This window comes from Monodon monoceros, unplaced genomic scaffold (genome assembly GCF_005190385.1).
Source record: "Monodon monoceros isolate NGI ecotype Baffin Bay Population unplaced genomic scaffold, NGI_Narwhal_1 Super_Scaffold_13, whole genome shotgun sequence".
Lineage (NCBI taxonomy): Eukaryota > Metazoa > Chordata > Mammalia > Artiodactyla > Monodontidae > Monodon > Monodon monoceros.
The window spans coordinates 3,874,768-3,902,702 of record NW_021703769.1 but is presented as its reverse complement, the minus strand read 5'-3'; the positions used below and the strand labels follow the sequence as shown (position 1 = coordinate 3,902,702).

At 44.5% G+C, this 27,935-nt stretch overlaps 1 protein-coding gene across 5 annotated transcripts in view; it reads left to right on the top strand.

Moving 5' to 3' along the window:
* The window catches only part of ZNF831 (zinc finger protein 831), a 148,743-nt gene that overhangs the window by 102,293 nt on the left and 18,515 nt on the right, over positions 1 to 27,935 (top strand). For 3 of the 5 annotated variants that reach the window (XM_029221256.1, XM_029221258.1, XM_029221257.1), the window contains 2 exons: positions 6,392 to 6,558; positions 7,300 to 13,152. The exons of 1 other annotated variant lie outside the window; for it this stretch is intronic. In XM_029221256.1, the coding sequence (XP_029077089.1) occupies positions 6,392 to 6,558; positions 7,300 to 8,145 (1,013 nt within the window). In that variant the 3' untranslated portion in view covers positions 8,146 to 13,152. Of the gene's footprint in view, positions 1 to 6,391; positions 13,153 to 27,935 lie in introns of those variants that run through there. One more of the 5 variants, XM_029221259.1, reaches the window with a different exon arrangement.

Below are 27,935 nucleotides of genomic sequence, written 5' to 3'. Positions count from 1 at the left end.
GTAGAGAGAAAACCAGCCCCAAACAGGTGGCATGTGGGAACGGTTTTACAGTATGCATGGTTTTACTCATTTCCATGGATACAGGTGGGGTCAGGGCCCCATTGTACCATCTCATTGCACCCTCTGCTTTTTCCTTCCTAGCATTTGCTACATATGCTTGGTGATTTTTTTTTCCGATTGGACTTTTATTTTTTTCATATTCTTTTCCATTATGGTTTATTACAGGATATTGAATATAGTTCCCCATGTGATACAGTAGGACCTTGTTGTTTATCCATCCTATATATAATAGTTTGCATCTGCTAACCCCAAACTCCCAGTCCATCCCTCCTCCAACCCTCCCTTCCCTTTGGCAACCACAAGTCTGTCCTTTATGTCTGTGAGTCTGTTTCTGTTTTGTAGACAAGTTCATTTGTCATATTTTAGATTCCACATATAAGTGATATATGATGTTTGTCTTTGTCTGACTTACTTCACTTAGCATGATAACCTCTAGGTCCATCCGTGTTGCTGCAAAAGGCATTATTTCATTCTTTTTTATGGCTGAGTAGTATTCCATTGTGCATGTGTGCCACATCTTCTTTATCCATTCATCTGTGGATGGACATTTAGGTTGTTTCCATGCCTTGGCTATTGTGAATAGTGCTGCTATGAACATAGGGGTGCACGTATCTTTCTGAATTAGAGTTTTGTCTGGATATATGTCCAGGAGTGGGATTGCTGGGTCACGTGGTAGCTCTATTTTTAGTTTTCTGAGGAACCTCCGTATTGTTCTCCATAGTGGCTGCACCAATTTACATTCCCACTAACAGTGTAGGAGGGTTCCCTTTTCTCCACACCCTCTCCAGCATTGGTTATTTGTAAGTGATTTTTTTGTTTTTGGTGTAATTATTTGCTGGCTGAATTTCTCCCCCCATTAGACTGTCATTTCCATGAGGGTATCTGCCTCCGTCACTGAATACATTGCCTGTGTTCAGCACAGTTCCTGGCGCAGAGCATTGACTGTGGTCAGTGCTCGATAAATATTTAGGCTCCATCATATGGGCTCATAAATTGGCTCAAAAAATATGGACTCAAAGGGGCTCAACTAGTATTTGGAATATGAGCAAATAACTGCCCACATAGTGATTCCTCTTAGAGTTCCGCCCCGCTTTCCTTAAGTAATTGCAAATTTTAATTGCTAGCACATTTTGCATCCTTCGATGACAGGGATGCTTGTAAACAATTTCATCTCAGATAAATTAGTAGTCTGGGAGATTACCCCTGGGATCGTGTTGATGCTTATAGCTTACTTAATGAGACCAATGTGATAGACTCATTTTTACCCCTTCCTTATAATTCAGCGTCTTTGGACTCCAAATTCATGGAGGTTTGGGGTATATTGGGGCAACTGATGAAAAGGCATCAAATTACTTACATTTTCAGATAATGATATTTGAGTAATATGTCTGTTAGCATTTTAACAAGGCCTCGCAATGAGACAGCCTGCAGGAGGCTTGACATTAAAGATGTCACCGGTTAAGCTGTACGTTTCATCGTGTTGTTTCTTCACTCCGTTTTCCTTCTAATTATTTTACAGTTTCCTGTCGCCTTTTCAAGATGGCTAAATTTAAATTTGCTACAATACTAGGCAGTCTCTTCCTCCCTCCACGTGGTTTGGCAATGATTTCTGAGGGAAATTATTAAAAACGCAGCCTTTAATCGGGGTGGGGGGCGGGCAGAACAGCACACAGAGCTGTGATGAGAGATGGGTCCTATAGTTATATTCTGGTAATTGCGTAAGAGCGGTCGAATTTGCAAAGATTGCGATAGGACGGTGGAATCCATAATTTCTGAAGATGTACAGAGTGATTCACAGAGTGATGCCGAAACGTAAAGAGGATGCCGTTCTGTGCTTTAACCCTTGACTGGAGCCCTACCGACCCTTTGAAAAGGGCCATTCATCTAATAGCAAGGATGCTTTCCTTCTTCAAGGGTCACAATTCGCTTAACACACTTCTGTGACATTATTTGGGCATTTTTCACAGTGATTAAAGATAACGCACTTTTCTCTGTAGACTGTTAGGTCACAGGCAAATTAAATCAATGTATTTCCTTCCCTTGCTTCCTCGGATGAGTCAGAAGTTATTGGTCAAAGGCGTGCATGACCTTTTCGTTAAGCTTAAAAACCCAAATGACCTGCTGAGAAGATGCTTGGCCAATCTGATTATTTTCTCTGCACTAATTGGTTTTACTTCTTCTTTGAATTGAATGAATTGCCTGGTGGTTTTGTCACTGTGGGAGCACAGCTTAATCCACTTAGAGCGAGGCGCTTGGGCTTGGTAAACTCTGGAGCTCTAGAAACGTTTTTCATCATTGTGGTCTTTGGGTGATTTTTCATAGGTGAGAATGCAGATGGATCTCAAATCCATCCGTTTTCTCCATTTCTATTTCCACTGCCCTAGCCAAGTCATCTCACCTGGCCCCCTAGACTACTTTGGGAACCTTGTAACTGGTTTTCCCATCCTATTCCCCTCTCTCCTTCTTCAGCCTCCATATAGTAGCCAAGTGCCTCTTTAGAAGATGTAGACCTCTTGCTGGAAACACTGGTTTCTTCACAATGAATGAAGAATAAAATCTAAACCCCTTCCCAGGGCTGCCTGCACCCTACAAGATCTGAGCCCTTGGTGGCTCCCTCAGCTTCATTTTGCCCCGTGCTCACCACCATCTTTCCACCACCGCCTTCCACTGATTCCTTAATCCTCCCAGCTCCATCCCACCGCAGGGCCCCTGCCTCTGTTCCTCCTTTGTCTGGAATGGCCTTTGAGGGCCATTCTTATCCTGAAGGTCTCATTTCAGGTGTCACCTTCTCAGAGATGCCTTCTTCAACTAGGCAAGCCAGTTACTCTATGTAATCTGCCCTTCAGGGACTGTTACTCTCTATAATATTCCCTGTTTATCATCACTTTTGTTATTACTCTACCCTCTCCTGTTTATTGCATCTTTGTCATAGCCTCCTGTGTATCGTTCCTCTCTGGGGTTCCCCCCGTTTATTTCCTCTGTGACCCCCGTCACAACCTCAATTATCTTACTTGTCTCTGTTTCTCTTCCCCGTCGGAACAGAGGCTCCTGAGGGCCAGGGCACCTTGGTCTTGTCCTCCAGTTCCTCAGGGTTGAACATGGTACCTGGTTCCTTGAAGGAGCCCAGGACATGTCTGTTGAGCGGATGAATGAGATACCAAAGACCCCGGTGCTGCCTCTTCAGGTGATCTCAGTAACGTGGTGCGCAAGTGAAGATTGTTTGTATTAAAGGAAAAGTCATTGCTTCCTTTCCCAAATTGTCGCAACGTTGATGGAGTTTTAAAGTTGATTTACTCAAGCTTGGTGTGCTCGATCATCTTAGTGACCTACCCCTGGGGGTATAAGGAGTAGGTCTGTTCTTCTGGGTTCAAGGTAGAGGACAGAGCACATACACTTCCTACACTTCCCTCCCAGACATTAGTGAAGGAATGTGTTTGGAATGCCCAGGCCCAAGGGGACAAGATGACCGGAGAAGAAATGGCGCCACAGCTGTAGGGGCTGGAATGCAGAGGCTAGGTGGTCACTGATTAGCGGACCCAAGTGAACTTAATCCTTGTTTAACAGTGGTCAAGCCCTAGACATTCAGAAATCCATGGTACCAGGTGGGGCTGAAAACAGGAGCGTTGGTCGAAAGAATCAGCAGCATTCAACCCCCCCGCCCGCCCCCCCAGATCTGCACCCCGCCCCTGCTTCTCAGAGCCTGGTCACGTCCCTCGCTCTCGCCCCCAGATAAGACTCTGGGCTTACTCTCTGGAGACTCTACAAAACGCTGGGGAGCAAGGGGGCTGTACTGAAAACAGAGGGTTTAAACAAAGGCTGGCACCGCACATCGAGGCCTCCGCTCTCAATCCCAATTCTGACTGCAGGATGCTGGCACCTGCCTTACACTTTCCAGGCAGGAGATCAGAGAACTCCTTGGGCAGAAGCCGACCGGCCTGTGTGGAAGACCTAACGGGGATGACTTCAGGTCTCCCCACATCAACAGGGCAACCAGATAACCCTGCAGGGAGGTCCACAATTGACATTTTATGTTTGTAAAGTGTTTCTAACCGGTTTTTTAGTGCGTATTTCCTAAACATGAGCAGGTAGTTAAGATTGCCGGGTATCTCAGGGAAGCCTTTAGTGGGAAAGAGAGAGAGAAAAACATACAGAAACAAAGGAACTTGGAAGAGAGACAATATAGGAAGAGGCGAACTTCAGCAATAACAATGACAACAGATCATTATTAATCTTGCCTGAGACAGAAGGGAAGATGTTGGAGCCATGAAATAGTAACAGGATGCTATAAAGAAGGAATAGTAGTAATTAATAATAATAATGAAATTAAAAACATGATAGCAGACACGGACACCTCTGAGTTGAAATAGAAAGTTGAAAGAATTCTCCCAAGTGAAAAAGACAAAGAATTAGAAAATAGGAGAGAAAAGATAAGAAAAATAGAGGATTAGATCAAGATGTCCAATAACCTACGAAGAGCAGTTCTAGAAAAAGAGAAAAGACAAAACATAAGGAAAAAAATATATCAAAGAAATAACATATTTTTCTAAAATGGATAGACGTGGTTCAGGTTGAAAGGGCCCACTGAGTGTCCAGACAATGAATGGAAACAGACCCAGGACCATGGTAACACTGGCATAAAAAGAGTTTAGGAGTTTCCAGAGAGAGAGAAACCAGAAGGTTTCCTCCAAAGGATCGGGAACCATAAATCATGTTGGCTCCAGACTTCTCAACAACTAGAGCTCAGTGGAGCCACATCTTCAATTCTGAAGGAAAATGAATTTTAATTCAGACAGCTATACCCAGACAAGTAGCCAATTAAAGTCTAAACAATTTTATTTCACCCTTTCTCATGAAGCTGCTGGAAGTTTTGCGTTAAGAAAGAATTCAAACAGAGTAAACCCAGGAAAAAGAAGCGTGGGTGTCCAGGAACCAAGGAGGTGAAGAAAATTGCCAGGATGAGGGTGGCACACGGGCTCAGCCCCCATCGGGCCAAGGGAGCAGTGGTCCACTGGGAGGAGGTCAGAAAGTTTTGAGAGACAGATTTCCAAGGAAATGAAATGGAACCTAATAAATGAAATGAAAGACCACAGGGAAGGAGGTGGGAGGATGATTTTAGGCATAAGTCCATACAAAAAAGTAAGCAAAAGAAAAAGACAAAACAATGATTAACTCCAGGGAGAACAGTGCTGGCAAGAAAGGCAATGTAATCACAGCACGCTACCTGGCTTGGTGGTGAAGAGCGTGTTCCTGAACATAGTGATGTAAACACTGGATATCCTAAACAAAATTATGACATCATAGTCGTATGACTGTAGAGAGGAGAGAGGGGAGGGGGTGTGCCCAGGTGTGCAGGTGATAAAGATTGTGGATGGGGGAGCTCGTCCTAAACCCTCCTCTCCCCTCATGACGTCATAGGCTATCCTCCAAACCTGAAACAGGGAATCCAGAAGGGGTGCTACACGCTTGTTCTTAGGAGAGAAGGAGATAGATACAAAAGGAATCCAAAGTGGGAAAAGGTGAGTGGGTGGGCAGGTGTGGCTGTTTCTCTTAGTACACAGAAATACTTGACTTTTAAAAACTCTGTGCATGTGTAGCGTTAATCAAGCTAAAAGCAGATGTAAAAGTGGGTTGAATGCTTTTCTCTGGTGACACAGCTCTTCTAGAATGTTTTTCTGATCTCCTCTCACGATGGGATCTACTTGCTGAAACTCTGTGGTCCTTCGGACTTGTATCCCAGGCCAATATGACAAAATGGAGGAGAGAGTACCGATGAAGGACGAGGGAAGGGCAGCTCTTCCCCTGAAAGGGAGATGCTGTTTTGGGGATGTTGTCAAGGCCGTATCTTCGTCACCCCTCTCCCCCCACACATCACAAACACCACCACAGAACCACAGCAACACAAAAACCAACCTCCCTCCTGCTGTCAGCGCCCTGATGGAGACTAAGGCATCCTACGTGATAGGGAAATTTCTACTGTCGACCCTCAGTTGAATGGCCAGAGAATTCAAACCGATCCAGAATTAACCCATGTGGCCAGGAAGATGACTTTGATGAAAAAAAGATTCACATGAAATATCTTCTAAAATATCTGTAATCGAGGGAGTTTTCTGCCTTGGGAGTTGGTTTTGCCATTTCTTTCCTTATCAGAAGTGGAGACGTTTTGCTTGACCACGTGAACCGTTTCACGGTAAATCCATTTCCCAGATACACCGTGTGAGATGAGGCTATGAGTTCAGAGCTGGTCGTGTAGACACAGATCAACTCCTAGGAAATGACTGTTGGCTGGCTTTATAACTTCAGGTGTATATCCATGTGCCTCCCCCCTTTTTAGGTCTAAATCTGTCAGGGGAGCCGCCTTGTGCTGCCTCAGAATCCTCTCTTTGTGTTGGGGACGGAGAGAAGGAGGAGAGGAAGGAGGGCAACAGACACAGCTCGGGAAGCTCCTGTCCTCACCCAAGTCCAAGAGCTGTCAGGGAAACAGACAGATCAACCTCGAAGGTGGGAACTGTGGCTCTGAGCGGTCTCTGCCTGTCTCTTTTCTAGATTTATGCCTCTTTTTTCTTGTTAGTGTCCAGTGTGGCAAAACTCGCTTGGGCCATCTAGAGGTTTCCTGGCACAGAAACCCCGTGAGGCAAACAGATGCCTCCAAACATTGCGCTCAATCAGCCGGCGACTTGGGCTGTGAACTTGGGATGATCTCACAGTTGATTAAAAAATCCCAAGTGTCTTATTATTTCATACCCGAATAGAGATGCCTGTCACCCTGCGGAGGTCACTGCAATGCGGCATCAATGCCAGGCAGACTGGGGGGCTTTGGGCTGAGAAACATGAAAATGCTATAGTCCAGACCGCACCTTGAAAAACCGCTAATCTGGAAAAACTCAAATGCACGGTACTATAAAGTAGCACACCCGCTGCAGGAGCAGTGATGATTTAAAATCGGATGCTCAGAACCGGTTGGATAATTGAGTGGCTGGGTTTTCACAAGGCCAGATACAAATACAGAGCTGTCTCAGTAGCTTATTGTGTGTCAACACGGAACTTTACTGGAGTTATTAATGCATCAATGAGTTATTAATGAAAACCAATGAGAACATTGTATCGAAGTTCAGGCTCTGTAAAGAATCATTAAGACCTCCAGACCTTGTTCCCATTGAGGACCACGTTTCTGACCACAAGTTTTTTTGTACCAATTAACCTTTTGTCCCTCCATTTATTTTCCTTTGCACACTGCTGCAGGAGATTTCTCCATCTGCCGGTGAGCATGGGGGTCGTCGTCCTCAGACTACAGCTGTGAGGTCAGGATTATCTCTGCCATCCGACTCCTTGGTGGCAGTGGCTAATGACAGACTTCCAGCCCGTGGCAAAGGTCTGCACGTGGGATTGCCTGAGACTCACCTGCCGCCCCCCCAGGAGCAAGTCTCAACAGACCCCACACCACGCATTTTCTCAGATGCTCAAGAACCTTCTTCCTTTGAGTCCAAAGGAACCTCTCTCTGCCATGACCTTGCTACCTCTGTGGCTGCCTTTTGTCCTTCTCTGGGGAAAAGAGCAGGTCACACAACCCTGGGAATTCACAGTGTGGAACCACAAGACCACAGCCAGGGTGCAAGGGAGACTCTGACACAAAGCTCCCCCGACAGAAAAGCGATAGCAGAGGGTGTGTCCCCATCACTCTTGCCAGGGAAACCTTCATCTGGGCAGAGACTTTCAGGTTCAGTTCCACTGGGGTCCACTGGAAAAACTCATCTTGAAATACCAGCTTCAGGACCAGGTTCAGCTAGTTCACACCAAGAGGAAGGGAAACACAAGACATTCTTCCCTTCGGGGGGGAGATACGGGTGTGGGGAAGTGCGGGTCCCCTGCCCTCCTGTAGGAAATGACAGTGGGAAATGTCAAGGATCTGGATTCATCGCTCTAAAGGATGGTGTGGTTCCGTCTAGCCCAGGGCAGCCCACGGAGATCCCTGCAGCCCCTTCGAAAACCCTCAGGAAGAGGAGTTTGGAAGGAATGAGAAAGCAAACTCGCGTGGAGTTCAGCGACACCAGCAGCGATGATGAAGATCGGTTGGTGATAGAGATCTGAAACTTCCAGAGAAAGATGCGTCCACGGTCAAAGACGGATGGTGCTTCACAGTAAATGCCGTCAAGCGGGCAGGAGGACTGAACTCTATTCATGAAGCCCCTACAGAGAGGAAAGCCATTTGGGGGTCTTTCTAAGATCTCCCCCAACCAACTCTGAAACCCAAACGCAGCTTCACCCTTCCCAAGAGGCCCTGCTCGCAAGGCACCAGGCTGGGCAAAGCTGGCAGTGAAGCAAGGTCTAAGAAGTCTTGACCTACACAATGACTGTGGCTTGACTCCCAGCTGTATCCACTGCATTGGTCCTTCACTGCCTCATCTGGGAAAATGACATTGACCCAGAGAGCCACGATCGACTTGTTTCCGAACAAATGTGAACCCCCCCAGAGTCAAGGTGACAGGTTTCCTCTGTTAGTGACCTGGGGGTTGGCTTCAAAGGGAGTGAGCATACTTGGGAAAACTGGGGTAGCTTGCAAAAGAGATGGGGTGTGAACTGGGCATCGAGATACTTCTGTTTATTCTGGAGACAAAATCCAGATTCATTCAAAAACTGAAGTTTGGTCCCAATAATTTGCCTCCTTAATGGAAGCTGTAAATATACTTCAAAATGCCCATGATCTGATGAAATACTAAGTATCTTTCAGTGTCGCACAAATGGTCAATGCTTACGTATGATTCAGTGACACGAGCATGTACAGCTCTTGTGCCCAGTGCCTTTTCTGTGGAGACCTCTGAAACCCTTGGTTTTTCCAGCTCTTGCAAAAGGAACGTTGTGTTAAAAGTTAATAGAACAGTCTCTGTAATGAGTCATTTTTGAGGGGGAAAAATTCACTTATTTTCCTCTGATTCTTTCTGTCATATTGTGCTCTGAGCAACTTCAATTAGAGGGTTACATTTTAGTAATCTCTGTAGCTTAAACTGCTGCCTGCTCATCGTGATGGGAGCCTTTTAGATTTCCTCCAGAAGCTTCAAGGATACAAAACTAATTGGAGTTTTGACGCTGTTTTACATCTCAGTAATTTTATTTTGGGGGCTTGGTGTTACTTTGCTGTCAAATTAAATCAGCCTCTGTATTGTGCAAGTCAGAACAGCACAGAGAAAATTCGCCAGTGTTCCAGGCCCGTGCGCCCCTGTGCAGAAGAAAATAGGTGATCTGCATCAGACAACGCGGTGAGCAAAGCCTCCGGTTTACTGCACTCTTCTCCTCCTCCTTAAATGGGAGAGGAAAAACTTCAAGACATTTACACTGCTGCATTCCAGTAAAATTTTATACTTGGCTTTTGGTTTTGTACGATTTGAAATTTATAGCCGAGCTCTCTTGGCTTCACTTTGATGTAAGGATGTTCATACGACATCTTGTAGTTCAAAGGCGGGGCAGCGATGCAGAACACCTCACGTGAACGAAGATGCTTTAATACGTCCTTGTCTGTGACGAAGGATGGTCCGATTTCACGTATCTTCAAGTGAATTTTCCAATTTTAGGGTAACTCTAGAAACGTCAAGGTGGGACCAGCTGCCCCGGGTGACTTGGCATATGTCTGTGGTCATTTCAGATGCACTCATACATAGCCAAGTGATTTCAAGCCCAGCCAAGGAAAACATAAGAAGGGAGGTAAAAGGATGCTAAGCGTTTACTTCGTGTACTTTCTAAACCAAACAAAAGTGATGTAATTATCTACCCATTGGATTGTCCGTGCCACTATAATGAGAGAGAGGTCTAGGAAAATGGTCTGAATCCTGGAGGGAGAGAAAGCGACCTTGTCCTGAGCTGGCTGGGGAATCTTGGTGAAGACTCACGCCCTCTCAGCGCCTGCTTCTCCGACTGGGAAGAAGAGAGTAAGACAAGATGTGCCGAATGTGACCTCAGGCCCCGACCCTTGTGCGAGTGGCTCGGAGGTGGTCCCCGTGGGAAAGGGTCCTGCACTCAAGGAGTTTGGGAGGGGGCTGTGGGGAACTAAAGCCAATTATTTTTTTGAAGAATGTGAGCTCAGGGAAGCTCCTTCTAATTTTTTTTTTTCTCTAGAGCTCTAGATTTGGGGGTGCAATCAACCCATTTCTAAATGGTGGCTCATAATGCAAAAATTAGAAGCAAAAACAGAACACTGCTGTGTGAGTGGGAGACAACATGTCTGTGGCTGGATCGGTTTACTTTGTGTTGGGAGGTACTGGTCATCCAGATGCTTCTCTCCTGGACGGCTGCTGAGCTGTTGGCTGGACCACTGGACTGAGGTCAGTAAGTCAGTGCTCCCAGTAGCACCGACCTCAGGATAGTCAGGTTAGGTGGAAGCTTGATCCTTCTACGAGCCACGGATGCTGGCTGCCACATCCCAACCTCCATCAAACATGGCGGAACATTGATTCCATCTCCAACTCCCCGTGTGTCTCATACAAGAGTGAGCAGGTTACCAAAATTTCCTGTCTCAGCTGGTCATTTAGCTAGTTGGTGGCAATGTTTTACAAGTGTACCTTACTTTATATCAACATGAATTTGTGAAAAGCTATATTTCAGTGGGTTTAAAAAAATTTTTTTTTAATGTATTTTGAATGACCCGAGGGGACTTGGCTATTGAAAATCATCCCAGGGTGAATATTTTTTTTAATGAAAAACTCTTTTATAAAGCAACAAACAATCTCTGATTTTATAAATCTTAACTTTCCTAGGGTTTTTCTTAAAGTGGAATGCAACTATAGGGATACATTTTAAAGATAATATCAGTGATCTAGAACCGAGTTTGGGTTATTGAAAATAAAACTTCAGTAATATGGATTGATCATTGCTGCAGTGACTCTACAAATGTGTGCTGTGTAATGGTTCAGGGAAGACAAATTTATTTTAGAACAGGGCAAACTAGAGTTTAAAGATCAGGGATTCCCCCTTTCTCCCCAGTACTGCTAATTTCATTGTACCTTCAGGTAAGGGCCTTAACCCATGGTGTCTCAGCTTCTCCCACAGAGAATAACTCCTGGGATGCTGGCACCGACTAATAAAGGGCACTTTGAATTCTTTCCTTTTCTCTCAGAGCAAGGTATACAAATGCCACTAACCATGATGCTCAAGACATTGCCAAGTTTCTTTCTCCAGCTGTACCTACACCTGGCCAGATCTCACTTGTTGAAGATGCATAGAGAAAAGAGCTTTCATGTTCCCCCTTGGCAACCTATACTGTTAAGTGGCTCTTAACGTCATGTGCTTTTTGATGGACAACCTGAATTCTCCTTGTTGTAAAGCATGATGGAGACAACTCGTGTCTCCTGTTGCATATGACCTTTGAGATTCTGGACGAAGCTAATATCCTTTACTTCACAATCCAGAAGAACCTATTTTTCATTTGTCAAGAGATAAAACAAGACAGGGGATTGGTGCTTCTAGATTCGAATCAAAACCCTGTCAATAGCATGATGGGTACCTGAGGGCAAGTTAAACTTCCCTTTCCTAAAATCCCTCCCCTAAAGCTCAGATGGGAAGAGTGGCCTTGTAAGAACGCATCGTGGCCACAGTTCTTGGCAGGACAGGTGAACGATTTGCAGCCTCACGCCAAAACGTATTTCCTTGCATTTACATTCAGTACTTAGAAGGATCACGTTATTCACTTTTTCCCCAGCATAGAAATTTGCATTTTGCACAAAATTTGCCTGGTGCAGCAGATTTTTATAGTTATGGAAACTCATCATTATTGGGATGTACCACTGCTCAGATCCCCAGACATAATTCAATATGGTGAGGAGAAAATGGTCTGCCTGGCCCTATGGTGACCATATTTCTACAACCACAGCAAACAGGGCTTGTGTATTTCTTCTCACTTCAGTTGTGATTCCCATACTTCTTGTGAGGGAGACCTTTGGCTTTTGAAACACTACATTTCTCAATATATAAGCACAAGTTTTTGCCCTTCTCTTTCCGATACTCATTAAACATAGGTGTCAGGACCCAAAAAATCCAGTGCCAGATTTGTACCTTGTACAATCCTTTTCAGCCATGCTTTGTACTTATGTGGGAATACATATAATTCAATCTGAAGTATAGAACATTGAGCATATTACTTCACCACTGGAAGAAAAGAAGCCAGGGAAAATAGCCTCAGTCCGTTGAAGCCCTAGAGGATGACTCAGTACCTTACATATGCAGTCAACTCTTCAGAACTTACTACTCTATTGATTGTTCACAACCAAGAAGCTATTGGCTTCTTGGTGGTTTGTTTAAATGTATTTCCTCCTTTATATGGCTAAATTATTTTGTTTTGATAAAAATAAAACTGAAAATGGAAATGCCTTGTGTGATTTGTTCACATTTTAACCAAAACTACCACAAAAATTATCCTATATAAATTGGGTGTCCGATTATTCTTAAATAGTTGACCAGGCGTCCTGGCCGCCATATTGGTATCCCATTCCACTCAACGAAAGAACTGGGTTATGGCAAATTATCACATTTTCTTGTGCTGTTTTCTTTTCCCATGTGTCTCTTCTGTCATTGTCTGCCATATTTTATGGTTCATAACTTAGCAATGTGTTTTTAAATTCCTAAATGTAGCTAAAGTTTGAAGCCACATTAGGGCACTATCCACAGTGCAATAATCCCAAAGTTTTCCCCTTAGAATTGATGTTGCTTAGATAATTAATATTATTCATTAACAGAGAAAAAAAATCTGTAATTCAAAGCAGTGCCTCCTTATGAAGATAAATCATGTACTCTTGGCAAGAACAAGTAGACTTATTTTACATACCAACACAATATTCTTCTATGTCTATACCTCCTGAAGCCACGTGAAGTCAATGAAGACACAATGCATTGGGAGAAAAAGTGGGAATGGAAACATGGGAGGAACAGATACACCAACTGATGGATCTTCATAGCTTTTTTGCTAACTAATCAAACTCTAATAGTGATAAATTAATCCATTATTTCCAAATTTCCATCATTTGAGAACCATCTTACTGCTTTTTGCCATATGTATCCACATGTGGGTACATTATTTACTTAATGCTTTTATTTAAATCATCTTTGTCTTCAAGAAGCTATTCTTTTCCTAAGTAATAATATCTGTGAAATAACCTTAATTTGGTAGTTGTGTGTATCTTCTGATATGCGTTAAAATAAAAGTATTAAGACTGGTTATCCATGTACCAGTTAAATATCATCTTTGTACTACCCGGCACACCCCCCCCACACTCAGGGGAAGCATGGAGCTAATCTAAAAGGTACATGTGTTGTTAGTTCTTGAGTTACTCCGTTTTTTTGTTTTTGTTTTTTGTTGGTTTTTTTGCGGTACGCGGGCCTCTCACTGTTGTGGCCTCTCCCATTGCGGAGCACAGGCTCCGGACACGCAGGCTCAGCGGCTATGGCTCACGGGCCCAGCCGCTCCGCGGCATGTGGGATCTTCCCGGACCGGGGCACGAACCCGCGTCCCCTGCATCGGCAGGCGGACTCTCAACCACTGCGCCACCAGGGAAGCTCAAGTGATTTTGGGTTTTGTTAAGCTCAGCTCTCTCTCCAGTCCAGCGGAACTGGTGGCGGCAAGTTGCGTTGTAGGTTTATCAGATCAGCGTCTTCAGTCAAACTTTACAGCTGGTTAATTAGCATTCCAAGTCAGAGGATTCTCACTTCCTTTAGTCTCAAAGGAACAATCATATAATGTCAATATATATATTTTCTTTTTTGGTATTTTATTGGTTGGTTGGTTGGTTAATGAGTACAGAATGATATACAGGAAAGCGTAGTTAGGGATTCATGCTGAACCACCAGTAACTCCCATCAGTTCTGATGAAACACCCGCTTCCATACTCTTGAACTCGAAGCAAATGCATTTGGCTGTACTACCTGTACTAATTTGGCTGTACTAACCCTAATTCTCCAGTCTCCTGCTTGGGGACAGCCTGTTGATCTCTGGGCTGCAAACGCAGAAGGAATTGCTTGGTGACATCTAGGACATCTGTCTCCAGCTGCGACAGACGTCTGCTTTCAGCCTCCCTCAGCTTCTGCCGGGGGGCAAACTCAACACCCTTTACAACTGAGCATCCAGGCGATTTCTATCCAGAAGTAGGGGAATTGTTTTCTGGATAAATGCAGGCGTGAACGGATTCCTATAGGGAATTGGCGGTTTTGTATGTGCAGCATCTGGGCACGGGACCCAGCCCTGTCTCTGGCCCCAGTGGCAATCTAGTTTGTCTTCTATGTGTATGTTGTGTGAAACAGAGTAGAATTCAGCAGAATCCAGCAGAAATTCAGACAGAGCCCCTTGACGCCATCGTAAATGAAAGGCCAGATATCTAGGCTTGTGTTTGGTCTAAAGAACCCCACCTTATGCGCATGCGGGCACACGTGCGTGCGCACACACACAGACACACGCACGTAAGCCACACCCTACTCTGAAAGTCCTCTTCTTGTTAAAATAAAGAATTGGGTGGAGTGGGCCAATGAGGTAAGAAATGGCCCCATAGACGGCCCCAAAGAGACTTCCTTGGAGGCAGGGCCCATGGTGTCTTCATCTGGGAATAGTGCCTGGCTCAGAGCAGGTATTAACGCACACTTGCTAAGTAAACGAATGGAAATAACTCACCAGGCAGGGAGACAAAAGAAGGATTCTAAGATGAGTAATTTGACACACCCCTTTTCTGATGGAGACCTGCCTCCTTATCGGAGATGAACAAAGGCATCGAGAGAAGTGCCTGCCCACCAACTTCAGAATTAAGCGACAATTTTCCATTACCTATTCCATCCCGTTCATTCGCCCAATATTTATTGAGTACTTAAGTACATAGCAGACACAGGAGAATATAGGAGTGGAAAAGGCATACAGGATCCGTGGAGCTTTTATTTGGGGGAGAGAATGCCAATTCATGAACCAACCAGGCAAACAAATGTGTAAGCAACGTTTTATCAGACGTTGCCAATGGCTAAGAAAGCAAAGGGAATGTTAGAAGGTTTATCTTACCCTAATTCAAAACGTTTAATGCAAATAAACATTTTTCTTTCTTTTTTTTTTTTTAACATTTTTCTTTTGTTGTCCTCAGTAGAAGAGAAACCATCCTACACATTAAGATCTATCTCCTTTTCTGTTTCATGCCACCACCTCAATTCTTCGCACATGAAGCAGAGAATGTTGCAGGATGACGTGTCTCTAGTCTTGTGCTTATAATTTCTTTTACTCTCCTGAAAGCTTCAGTTAGCATCAGTAAGCATGGTAATTTGGGGCTGCCTGTGCTAATGTGCTGAATTCCACATACCTTAGCACTTAGAGAGTGAACGCCTGTTGGATCCCACGGTAGCAGAGAAACCCAGGTGGGCACTATTTTGCAGCTAATTTTCTCAACAGAAACCATCAAATATTTGATGACTTGATGTGCTCAAGTCTGGATTCTTTTTCTCAGGAAAGGTTAAGAAAGCATCCTTAAAGTCAGAGGTTCTCAAAAGGGAGCAGTTTACCTCCCTGAAGACGTAAGACAATGACCAAAGACAGTTTAAAAAAAAAATTTTTATGTTTTATTTTTTAAAATTGATTTTATTGAGGTATAGTTGATTTACAATGTTATGTTAATTTATGTTGTACAACAAAATAATTCAGTTATACACACATACGTTCTTTTTCGTACTCTTTTCCATTATGGTTTATTATGGGATATTGAATACAGTCCCCTGTGCAATACAGTAGGACCTTGCTGTTTACCTATCCTATATAAAATAGTTTGCGTCTGCTAATCCCAAACTCCCAATCCATTCCTTCCCCACCTCCCCCTTGGTAACCACAAGTCTGTTCTCTCTGTCTGTGAGTCTGTTTCTGTTTCCTAGATAAGTTCATTTGTATCATATTTTAGATTCCACATATAAGTGATAGCATGTGGTATTTGTCTTTCTTTTTCTGACTTACTTCACTTAGTATGATAATATCTAGGTCCATTCAATGTTGCTGCAAATGGCATTGTTTCATTCTTTTTTATGGCTGAGTAATATTCCATTGTGTATAGATATACCACATCTTCTTTATCCATTCATCTGTCAATGGACATTTAGGTATTTTCCGTGTCTTGGCTATTGTGAATAGTGCTGCTATGAACATTGGGATGCATGTATCTTTTCAAATTATAGATTTGTCCAGTTGTATGCCTAGGAGTGGAATTGCGGGGTCATATGGTAGCTCTATTTTTAGTTTTTTAAGGACCCTCCAGACTGTTTTCCATAGTGGCTGCACCAATTTATTATACATTCCCACCAGCAGTGTAGGAGGGTTCCCTTGTCTCCACACCCTCTCCAGCATTATTTGTAGACTTTTTAATGACGGCCATTCTGACCAGTGTGAGGTGGTACTTCACTGTAGTTTTGATTTGCACTCCTCTAATAATTAGCAATGTGGAGCATCTTTTCATGTGCCTGTTGGCCATCTGTATGTCTTCTTTGGAGAAGTGTTGACCGAAGGAAGTTTTGATTTCACAGCTTGGGTGAGGGGTGCCACTGGCATCTGAGCTGGAGGCCAGGGACGTTGCTCAGCATCCTACGAGGCACAGGATGGTCCCCATCAGGAAGTATCCAGTCTCACTGCCAGTGGTGCTGAGGTTTAGGAACTCTGGTCTAAGGAGGTAAGGTCACATTCTATTAGAGACCCTAGAACAGCCCTGTCCTCAAACTGATGACGAGATTAGAACGGGAAGAAAGACTTGCCTTGGCAGGACCAGAAGCAGAGTCTGGGCTCCGTATCCCAGTCCGGTATGCTTTCCGTAGCCTCACATCTGGAACTTTCCAAGTTGCGTGAGGACTTGTGTCTTGAGTCTACACACAGTAGACCATCTATGGGTTATGGTCCAATTAACTTCATTTTTTTTTTTTTCCACTCTTCACTCCACCTTGAGGAGAAAGAACCAGGACATGGGAAGTTAAGTCAATGTGAATATCAACTAGACATTCAGTAAAGACAGATCAAAAGATCAGCTTTTACTGTGAGGGTAAATGCAACCCAAAGTCCCATACTACTCCATTGACCTCTGCAGGCAAATGGAATGAAAGAACATGAATACTGCTGCTGGGAACCGGGGAGTTTTCAGATTTGGTTGGGGTGCACAAAATCTGAAAGTTTGCTTTGAACCACCTTCTTTGTAGAGGAAACTGAGAACCAGAGGATTTGGTCCTGGCTCGAGTCAGAGGCAAGGCTGTGACTAATACCAAAGCCCCCAAGTCCAACATGCTTGCCATGACATGACCAGGTCCTGCCTCTGAAATCTTCCATTATGTCCGCTGTGCTTGCTAAGAGTGTCAAGTAGAACAATACATTTCATAAAGGTTTTCTGCCTCAGGGTTGGGAAATACCAATGGAGTTCTGGTTAACTAGAAATCATCCAGAAAATTAAATTATCCACACGAACCATTCCCCAAATGTTCTAGTTAATCTAGGTGTTATTCTGTTGGTTTTGCAAAAAGAAAACTTCTCTCCTAAGACATCTGGACTCAAATAGATGTGAGTGGTGCCTATGTGGTCCCCTAATTTATGTACTTGAGTACAATAAATTTGGCAGGGATCACAAGCATAGACAGAGAAGTGTTAACAGCAAAAAAGACATCACCAAAAAGCCTTTGGAAGACAAACACTTCTCATCTTCAATTATAAGACAACCTGATGCAGAGAGAGAATAAATTAATTTTAAAACCTCCCGCACAAAGAAAATAATGGAAAAATACATCATAAGTAGTTATCCCTTTTGTGCTAAAAACAAGTGATTTGGAGAAAATAACTGCATGGGAGTGAATGTGTTAGTCTTATTCTCTTTTTCTGGTTTTAAATTCTTAGGGGAGAAACAGAGAACAAGAGAAAAAAAAAAAGAAGCTTTCATTGTTTCAACAAACATTTATTGGGTATTAGTATGTTGCCAGGCACCAGGCTACACTTTCTGTGACTTTTTCTACTTTTAAAATTACTTTCAGTCAAGAACTTCTAGATGCCTCATTGCTGGATTCCAACAGTTCGAGAAAGGCCATTCTTCTAAGGTTTTTGCCAAAACCATTATGGCTCAACTTCAGAGATGCAGCTGGGAATCTCACTTTGTCCCCTCACCCCGCCATGGGAACCTGAGTTTTAGGGCTTGGTCCAACTAGGCTTAGGGGACATCCATTTGCAATGAGAGGTTTATGAGTCTCAGGTTGGCTTTTCCTGGAAGCAGACTCTGAAACAGTGTTCAGTGCCGGGGTCTATCAGGGGATGCCCTTGAGGTCCACAGCTGTGCAAAGGAGAATAGAGAAGCAGGTTGGGCAGAGGGAGAAGCTGAACTCTAATACAGACCATGACAGCCTTGGCCAACCCTTGGGATGCTCTGGAGAAGGGGTATGGCCCTGGGGAGGCAGATCTCTGCAGCTGAGGCAGTCGTCAGAGGGACCAACAGTGCCTGCTGACAGCACTTCCGGCACCTGGGGCAACAATCCTTTGCTAAAGAGGTTCTGGCGGCACTTCACAGTATCCACTACAGTGAGGCTCCACTGCGGGCACATCCATCCTCCCTCCCTCCCTTCCTTCTTTCCTTACTTCCATGCATCCAACAAATATTTATTGAACACCTGCCATCTGCCAGGTATAGCCTGGTAGAGAAGCTGTCATTAAACAAAATAGTGCACGTTATTTACTTAAAATTTGTCAAATGATAAAAAAGGACCATACCAGGTGAGAAAAGAGAAAAGAATTGGGGGAACCGACAGAATCGGGGTACCTTGAGCCTGAATGCTGACTTAGGATGAGAGGAAAATTGACGTTTCAGGTGGAGGGAGCTTTGAGTGGCAGGAACCGAAAGGACGGTGATGTGGCCCTGACATGTGGGATGGGAGCAGACAGACTGCAGGGGGCAAGGGCCAGACCTGGGGGATTTTATGGGCAGAGTTAAGGAGTATGCTTTTATCCTAAAGGCTATGACCAAAAAATCCACACCATGCTTGGGGATCTAGGAAGGAGATCCTTCTGGGACTAGAAAGCTGGAAATTGGCTTAAAATGTAAATGCACACTCCTGTCGGCAAAGTTCATACTGTTCCTGAGAATGGGAGGTACCTAAGATGAAAATAGCATCTTCCAACGGGCTCAAGAGGGAGCTGCACAGAGCTGCACAAAATTCCACATGGAGCCGTTTAGAGTTTTGTCTCAGCATCTGGTTCACCCTGACCATGGTAATTTTCACAGCAGCTCATCTCAACGGAATAATCTAAGCTTTAAAATGAAATACTTAAAAGGGTCAGTTGACCACAGGATTTGAGAACTGCTGTCCATAAACCCTCTAATGAAGAAGTAGATGGCTTGAATTGCCTTGCAGTTTTTCTTCTTTTTTTTTTTTTTTAAGAAGAAGTTGGGGGTAGGAGTTTATTAATTAATTAATTAATTTTTGCTGTGTTGGGTCTTCGTTTCTGTGCGAGGGCTTTCTCTAGTTGTGGCAAGCAGGGGCCACTCTTCATCGCGGTGCGCGGGCCTCTCACTGTTGCGGCCTCTCTTTTTGCGGAGCACAGGCTCCAGACGCGCAGGCTCAGTAGTTGTGGCTCACGGGTCTAGTTGCTCCGCGGCATGTGGGATCCTCCCAGACCAGGGCTCGAACCCGTGTCCCCTGATTCGGCAGGCGGACTCTCAACCACTGCGCCACCAGGGAAGCCCCTGCCTTGCAGTTTTTACAGTCACCTGGATGAAAAGATGAAAGAAAATAAGTCACTGTAACAACCAGAAGAGTCCAAATGTCTGCTGTCCGGGGTTGCGTCTTATGAGACTCATGAAGTAAGACGTTTCTCTTCTGACTACGGAGGAATAGAATTGAGATGAATTGGGATCTGATAAAATTCCAGAGTCTTAGACTCGCATTTGGAGTCTTCCTTCTTCTCTCTCCCTCTCATTCCCTCTTCACTGAGAGAGAATGGTGGGGAAGCATTTGAAAAACAAGCCTATTTTTGGCTTAAGGAGGAGCGGACTCTACTGATGTGCGGTCTTACCCAGGATTCACTCAGAACACCGCACCCGCCGGGGCTGCTTTATTTTGTTCGGCTATCTCCGTTCTTATTTCACATAGATTTAAAGTTTGAAAAGCTTAACCTTTTCAGTCAGTAGCTGAGCTCTCACCCCGTAGAGATCAGCCAATTAAAAAAACAATTCCTGGGTCATTGTAGATGAGTCGTCTTTTATTTGATGCTTATAAAAATGGTCCACATCCGACCAGGAAGGCATCAGGAAAAAGCACTTCAAAATGTGCTGTCTTCAAAGTGTCAGAAGATAACCCTTCAGGGCTGGGAGCCTGGGAACAGAAGGTGCATATTGGTCTTTAATTAAGGAAACGGTTGAGAAGGAAGAACATTTAACATTTTAAACCACCGGTGGCTTCACAGCTACAGGAAGCGCCTGGGTGACAAAGATGGGCTTGTTGCCCCCGCTGTCCTGGTACCTGCCTTGGCCCGTGCAACTGACCCAAAGCTAAATGCTTCCCACCAAGGGGGAATTAGAAATGATCATCGACTCCCCGTGCTGCGAGAACTCAATTTTCACAAGTGGCAAAGGAAGCAAAGCTGCAGTCCCCTCCTGGGGGACGCATTTGCCACAAAACATTAACAGAGCTGGAGAAGTAATTGTTCTCTGCCCGGAAAGACCCGCAGGTGTGGGACCGTGCAAGGGCGCCGCCATACGCCGAGAGATCAGAACCTCATCATGCAGATTTCATCACAATTTCATCTGAGGGAGAAAGAGCTTATAGGAGAAGGGATGGAGGAAAAAAAATCCTAAGGATTGTACTTTGATTTTATAAGCAGATTGTTGGAAATTACTGACAGATTGAAGGAAATAATACGCTTTGGAACTTTGCAGCAGGGAACTTGAAGGTGGAAATCTAATTGATTTCTACCCTAAACCTAGGAGCAGCTATATTATTAACCAGCCCTGTGGTCACTGCTTGGTGATCTCCTGCACACCGGGAGGAAATGTAGCTTCCAGTTACGTACGTATGAATTTCAAATGACACCTGGTGTACCAGAGGGAAGAATTCGTGTGGCTGGGGAGTCGCAACCCATCTCTGGACGCACTTGAGCAGAGCGACACCACCCCATAAAATGGTGGAATTACAGAGCATTGGGGGTGGGCACGGTGAGGGTGAAAAGCCCCCAGTCCATAAGGGTCCCACCTGGTCAGCTCTCTGTTGAAGCACATGCTCTCTAACCTTTCTACAAAGCCCTTTGCCACAGCCCTGGCCTGAATAGACTTCAGATCTGCCTTGAATACGAGCTACCTCTGGGTGCATTCAGCCATTTTCTACCCTGAAAGTCAGAGAGACAAAAGGCAGGTTGTGTCTGTATTTAAACGATCTTTCAGGGGTTCACTAAATGTCGAGATAAGGTGAAGGCCAGCTGGGGAAGGCTTTTCCGAATTAATATGCATTCTTTACCATCCAAGTTTGAAAGATCCTCTTCGGTTAACTTCCAGAGTTTTCCTCCGGTATTCAAACAAAAGACAAGGTGTTTGTGATAGGGTTGATTATAAGAAAGGAGGATGGTTTCCTTGAACAAGAAAGTCTTTTGCTTTCATGGAGAAGAGACCCCCCCCCCCAAAATCACCAGGGGTGGCCGATTTGCATATGAGCAGCCACTGTGGGTCCAGCTGGTGCTGGATATCCGAGATTCCGAGACCAAGACAGACCTGTTTCTGCTCACAGGAAGGCTCAGAATAAGATGTGTTCAATTATGTAGTGTGAGCTGGAATGCTCATTCAGTTATTCATTCATTCAACAAGGCGTCAACAAGCCAGAGTGCCTAAAATCTTCAGAGTCAGCGTCCACGAGTCACCAGATAAAACAAAGGCTTATAGGAGAATGTGTTCAATGCTTTGGACCCAGACAAACCTGGGCTTGAGTCTGCCTCTGCTCTGAGCCTGTCTGGTTTGAGTCTCCTCTGTGCCTCAGTTTTTCCTTCCATAAAATAGGGACAGTGAGAACCAGCTCTTGGGTTTCTTGCATTAAATGAGGGCCTTTCATCTCTTAGCCAGCAGCTCTGGTCTCAGAACTTGATGACACCCTAAAAATGACTGGGAACCTGAAAAGATTACAAAATGATAACAAAATCTCTATTACAAAATGGTGATCAATATTTATCATTCTATAAATCAACATGAAAACTTTAAAATTATGTATTAATTCATTTTAAAGTAGTAATAATAAACCCATTACATATCTTTATATAGAAAACAGCAATATTTTCCAAACCAAGCATTTAGTGAAAAGAGGGGCATTGTTTGCCATTTTTGCGCATCTCTTTCAATGTCTGTTGCAGTATCACACTCCATGTGGTCTCTGGAAAATTCCACCATGTGCCCCTAAGAGAATCTGAATATAAAAGGCCAATAACATCTGAGTATTTCTCTGAAAATGGTGTCAAACCCCTTGAAAGGGACCCCAGGTCTCACCACAGCACCACTGTGGCAAGTCCTTTGATCTTCACTATAACCCTCCAGGTAAGTACTATTTTCATTCCCATTTTACAGATGAGGAAATTGAGGCACCAAAAGGTTAAGAAACTTGCCTGAGGCCACACAGTTAATAGCAGCAGAGCTGGCATTTAAACCCAGCTGTCTGCCCCTAGGGTCTGTTTTCCTCCCTAACCCCTTCCCATTCAGAGAACCCAGAATAGCGTCGGACACAGGAAGCTCTTGGTAAATGAGAGCAGGTGGGACAGCCAGGAAGTACTGTGACATCCTTCTGTTATGGAAATGATCCCATCCCATCCTCCAAGGGCCAGTTCATCTTGATGCTCAGAGAAATGGATGGAGGGAGAGATGGACAGCCCATTGGAATCGAGATTCAAGGCTTTGGAAAACAGTCCTGAAGAATCTGAACATTCCTTAATCACTGCATTCGCATTCTAGAACATCTCCAGGGACTAGAGGTCACTCACAGAGAAGAGTCTGTCTGTCTGAGCACCCGAAAAGCTTTAGAAATCCCCCGGCCATCAGAGCAGCTCTGCCTCCCTTGGCTTATGCTGTGATGGGGCCAACCCACCACGTAAATTTGTGGAGAACAAACGAGACACACACGTTTAAGGGACAGGGGTGAAAATGTCCCATCAGCACAGGTCTCTCATGCTTTGACCAAAAACGTGGGTAGTTGATTCAAACGACTTGCAGCTTGGGGTGGTGGTGGGGTGGGGGTGGTGGTGGTACACTCTGAGGCCAAGCAAAAGCAGAGGAATATGTCTCACACTTAAAAAAAATCCGTGGACCGTTTTTGGCTCAAAATATGCCAAGACTTTGCAACTCACCTGTTCCCATTTGCCAGTTCAAAAGAAAAGAAGAAGAGGAAAAAACCAGCCACATTAGAATTCATGGGAGGAAATGAGATTGTATTTGAGACACTGGCAACTGGATTTCTTTGTTTTATTAGCATAAGTGAATTATTAATTCAGCACAGAAAAAGCATAGATCTTTGTCATATAAAAAGTCACCAGTACCACAAGGGACCTTCACAAACCAGGATGATAATAATATCTTACTTACATTTGCATAATGCTTTGCAATTTCCAAGGCCCTGCCATATACTCTGTGGGTTTAGCTTTGATAGCTGCATGGAATAGAGTTTTGCCCTGGGTAGAACTGCAGGACAGCAAGGGGATTTGATTTCATCACCATCAAGGCCCACATCAGGGATAAACACTCCAGATTTAATCAGAAGTGCCTGGGGGGAAAGGTCATTAATATTTAGCATTTCTTATTGCATTCCCAAACTCCATCAAACTTTTTCAGAATGTGCCTTTGAGAATCAAGGGCCACGGGCCCAGCTTTGGGGAGTGGTCCAGTCTGAGCCTTCATGAGCTCTGTCCGTTCTTTTATTCCTAACAGGATAGAGATGTTTGCCACCGTGACCAGCTTGTCCCAGTTTGCCTGGGACTTTCCCAGTTTTAGGGCTGAAAGCCCAACATCCCAGGATTCCCCTGAGTCTTGGGCAAACGGGGGTGTTGGTCACCCTACCAACAATCAGGGTTGAGAAATCCCTGATAGCATCACACACGCTGTGCCCACTATGGTCCTTTCCTTCACCTCTGCAGTTTCACTTCCGGCTGCTGCTGGCTCGGAGCTTAATGTTTCACAAATGCCTTTCGTCTGGCTGGCAAGACTGGCCTCAGAAACATGTTCCTCTCCTCTCTCCCCTCCCCAGCTCTGTCGAAGCAGTGAGGGGACAGTGGGTGCCCAGCACGGGAGCACCCAGTCTCTTTGTGGGGAATCCCCTGAGTAATATTCCATTTTGTGTGCGTGCGTGTGTGTGTGTGTGTGTATACACCACATCTCCTTTATCCAGTCATATGTTGATGGACACTTAGGTTGCGTCTATATCCTGGCAATCATAAATAATGCTGCTATGAACACTGGGGCGCATGGATCTTTCTGAATTAGTGTTTTTGTTTTTCTCGGATATCTACCCAGGAGTGGGGTCGCTGGGTCACACGGTAGCTCTATTTTTAGTTTTTTGAGAAACCTCCATATTGTTCTCCATAGTGGCTGCACCAATTTACATTCCCACCACAGTGCACGAAGCTTCCCTTTTCTCCACATCTAGAAACGTGTTTTCCCTGAGAAGCCAGAAGTCTGTGGACAGAATAGCCCCAAAGACAAAGACCTTGGAAGTGCCCGTCTGCCCGTGAGGCCATCTGACCTACCCTATGAAGCCGAAGGCTTAGAACACAGCAAAGCCTCCTCTTCCTGTGCAATTTTGGGAAGATCCAGAAGGTTATACTGAGGAGGATTTAGCAGCTAAAGCTGATAGAAAAAGAAAATAAATATCACTGTCCTCCAGGATGTAGCCTGAAAAAATAGCAACATAATTTTGATTTCGTAATAATTCAAACCAGATGAAGAGAACTTCGTATCTAACCCCACACCAACTGCTCTGATTTCTAATCAATTACTGTGGAAGTAATCCATCCATCACCCACCCATCCATCCATCTGTCCACCCACCATCAGCCACCGGGAGGGGGAGGGGAGGTGCCGAGCACAGCCTCCGGAGTCAGGCAAGATTGGAGCTAAATTCCTATTTTGTTCATGCATCAATTCTACGATTTGGGGCAAATTACTGACTTTCCATGAGCTTCCGTTTTCTCATCTGTAAAGTGGGGGTAGTAATTGTTCCAGCTTCACAGGGTTAAAAGCACATAGAGTTCTAAATGCTCAGAGCCCGACACACACACACAGAAGGTTCTCACTCAACATGAGCTCTCTCCTCAGTTTTCACAGAACAAGCCTCAAGGCACCATCGAGTGGTGGCCGCAGAGAGCCAGGGTCAAGGTGAGTGATGGCGGAGCCCTTGAGGTCCATCCATGGTGTGGTCGTTGCCCATTTTCACTTTCAATACCTTTATCCTACAAAAACACGTTGACAGGTGCCCCAAGACATTTTTTAGGAGAATGCAGCATAAATGTCCACCCACAAGTAAAAAGTTCAATAAACCGTAGTACATCTGTTCAATGTATATGCTGCAGGGTTCAAAAGAATGAGTCGATTCACTGCAGGCTGAGCCACAGCTCAGCCTGCGGTGGAGACAGCGAGCCACTAGAAAGGGGGGGATTCTTTTGAAATAGCTCTCAGTGGAACCCAGTGGCCGAGTGGAACACCTGCAGCGTCTCTTGCATTGATTTCCCACACTACCTTGGAAGCACCCCTCCAAAATGTCCATTGTTGATATCCTTGTGTGCAAAAATGGGGGCAGTCATTGCCGAGTGGACTTTTTCTCCAGTTTAAGTCGATTAGCCTTTGGGTACATGTAGATACAGAGACAAAAAAAAATACCAGTCCTCAAAAAAAGCTCAGTTTTAGAATATGATGAGACTCAAAAGGTACAAAACACGTAAAAAGTACCTTAAAAGAAAAAGTGCAACACAAATGTAAGGTTTCTAAATAAAAGCCTGGGAATTCCCTGGTGGTCCAGTGGTTAAGACATGGGCTTTCACTGCCGTGAGCCAAGATTTAACCCCTGGTTGGAGAACTAAGATCCCACAAGCCATTTGACGTGGTTAAAAAAAAAAAAATTGAGTTAATTAAAATCGTAAATAAAAGACTGGGTGAGATGGTCTCATCTGTCTTTCCATCCCTTCTTCTCACCAGCCTGGTGACACCATCAATGTAAAAAAAGGCTGCTGTGGAGGTTTTGCTGCCTCTGAGTGGCCAGAATGAGGGCAAATCTCCATCTCTTATAAGATAGGCAATTTTTAAATAACAGGTTTTCAACCAAGCCACAACATGGTTAGTACAACTCCCTAACACTCAAAGCCATTGTCTTGTTCTAGTTGAAAATCTTGGAGGATAACAGTTTGGGAACTTGTTTCAATTCAGCAAACTATGGTTTTAACAGGAGCATGTAAGAAGTTCCCAGCCCTGCTTTTGAGGGATTCTTTAATTACAATGAATGTCCCATTGAAGTCAAGTGAGCTTTCATTTTTTTGACTGGAGAAGCAGCAGTGATGGGTACGTGTGGGATGTTCTTCTGCTCTTTGCAATTATCGGAACATTTTAATCACGTTTTCCTAATCAGTGAAGAGCTCACAGCACGTGTAGGATCATGGGTGAAAAATGGATACTAGGGGAAACTAATTATTTTTTATTTTTGAGGGCGGGGGAGGATGCTAGCTTAGCACCATGGACTTATAAATGGACCTAGGACTTACAAATGCTCCAAAGTTCAACAGATTCCCTTACAGCAGAGCACTGATGGGCAAGCCTGCAGGGAACATTTCCAAGTGGAGTTACATTGCACAATGTACGTGCTTGAGCTCTAGGAGTTTTAAATTTATGCCGTGTATGAACTGCACTTATTTTCACCATGATTTTCCAGGGAAAGTTTCGAACCCCAGGGGAATAGTGTCCTGTCCTAGAGTTAGAAGACAATGGAAAATCAAAGGGCTCCAGCCTTTTTTCTTTTTCTTTCTCCCATCCTCCATTGACAAGAAACAGAAGCTCTGCCCGTTCCAGCAGATGGTCTCAGTTGGACAAAGCGCATAAAATGAACGCATACCTGGATTTTTTTTTATACCCAAATTTTTGTTTGCAGATGTTAGTCCGTGTGAGCAGAGTTGGTGTGAGGGTACCAGGGATTCTCAACCCAGATGTTCCAGCCGTAGATTTTAGTTGCTAGAGTCACTGGGCTCCCTGTTCTGCCGGAGCTGATTTGAGTTGTGTTTTGTGTTTTGTCATCTAAAGAGTCCTCCCCGGTTTCTAAACACAGAGCCCGGTCTGCAAAGGGATGCCTAGTAAGCGTTCCTGTCTGAATGAGTGAAGGCTTTAAAATGTACACTCCTGTGAACCAGGGTTCCCAGCCTTGGCACATAGACACTTGGGGCCAGATGCTTCCTTGTAGGAGCTGTCCTGTGCCCTGTAGGTATAGCAGCATCCCTGGCCTCCATCCACTAGATGCCGGTAACCAACATCGCTCCCCCAAGCAGTGACAATCAAAACTGTCTTCAGACACTGCCCAGTGTCCCCTGGGGAGCAGGCGTATCACCCCCAGTTGAGACCCACTGATGTAAACAAACCTGCAATTGGACATCTTCTATAAAAAGTACCGCATGGATTGGATAAGAACACCAAACACTAAACTAAACTAAAATGAGACAAGGTGAATTGACATGAAAGAAAGGTCAAGATCTCATTTCTTGTGCTCCTTCTGGTTAAGAAGAGGTTTGCCATCTTCAGATGCCAATGCTGAGCCCAGCCCTTTATATTCCAGAAGCTTCTGGTCTGTGTTGGAGTCATTTAATGTCTTACCGAGCACGGCTCACATTTCCACCCTGTCTCTATCTTTCTCTCTCTTAATGATGAAGGGGTTTCAAAT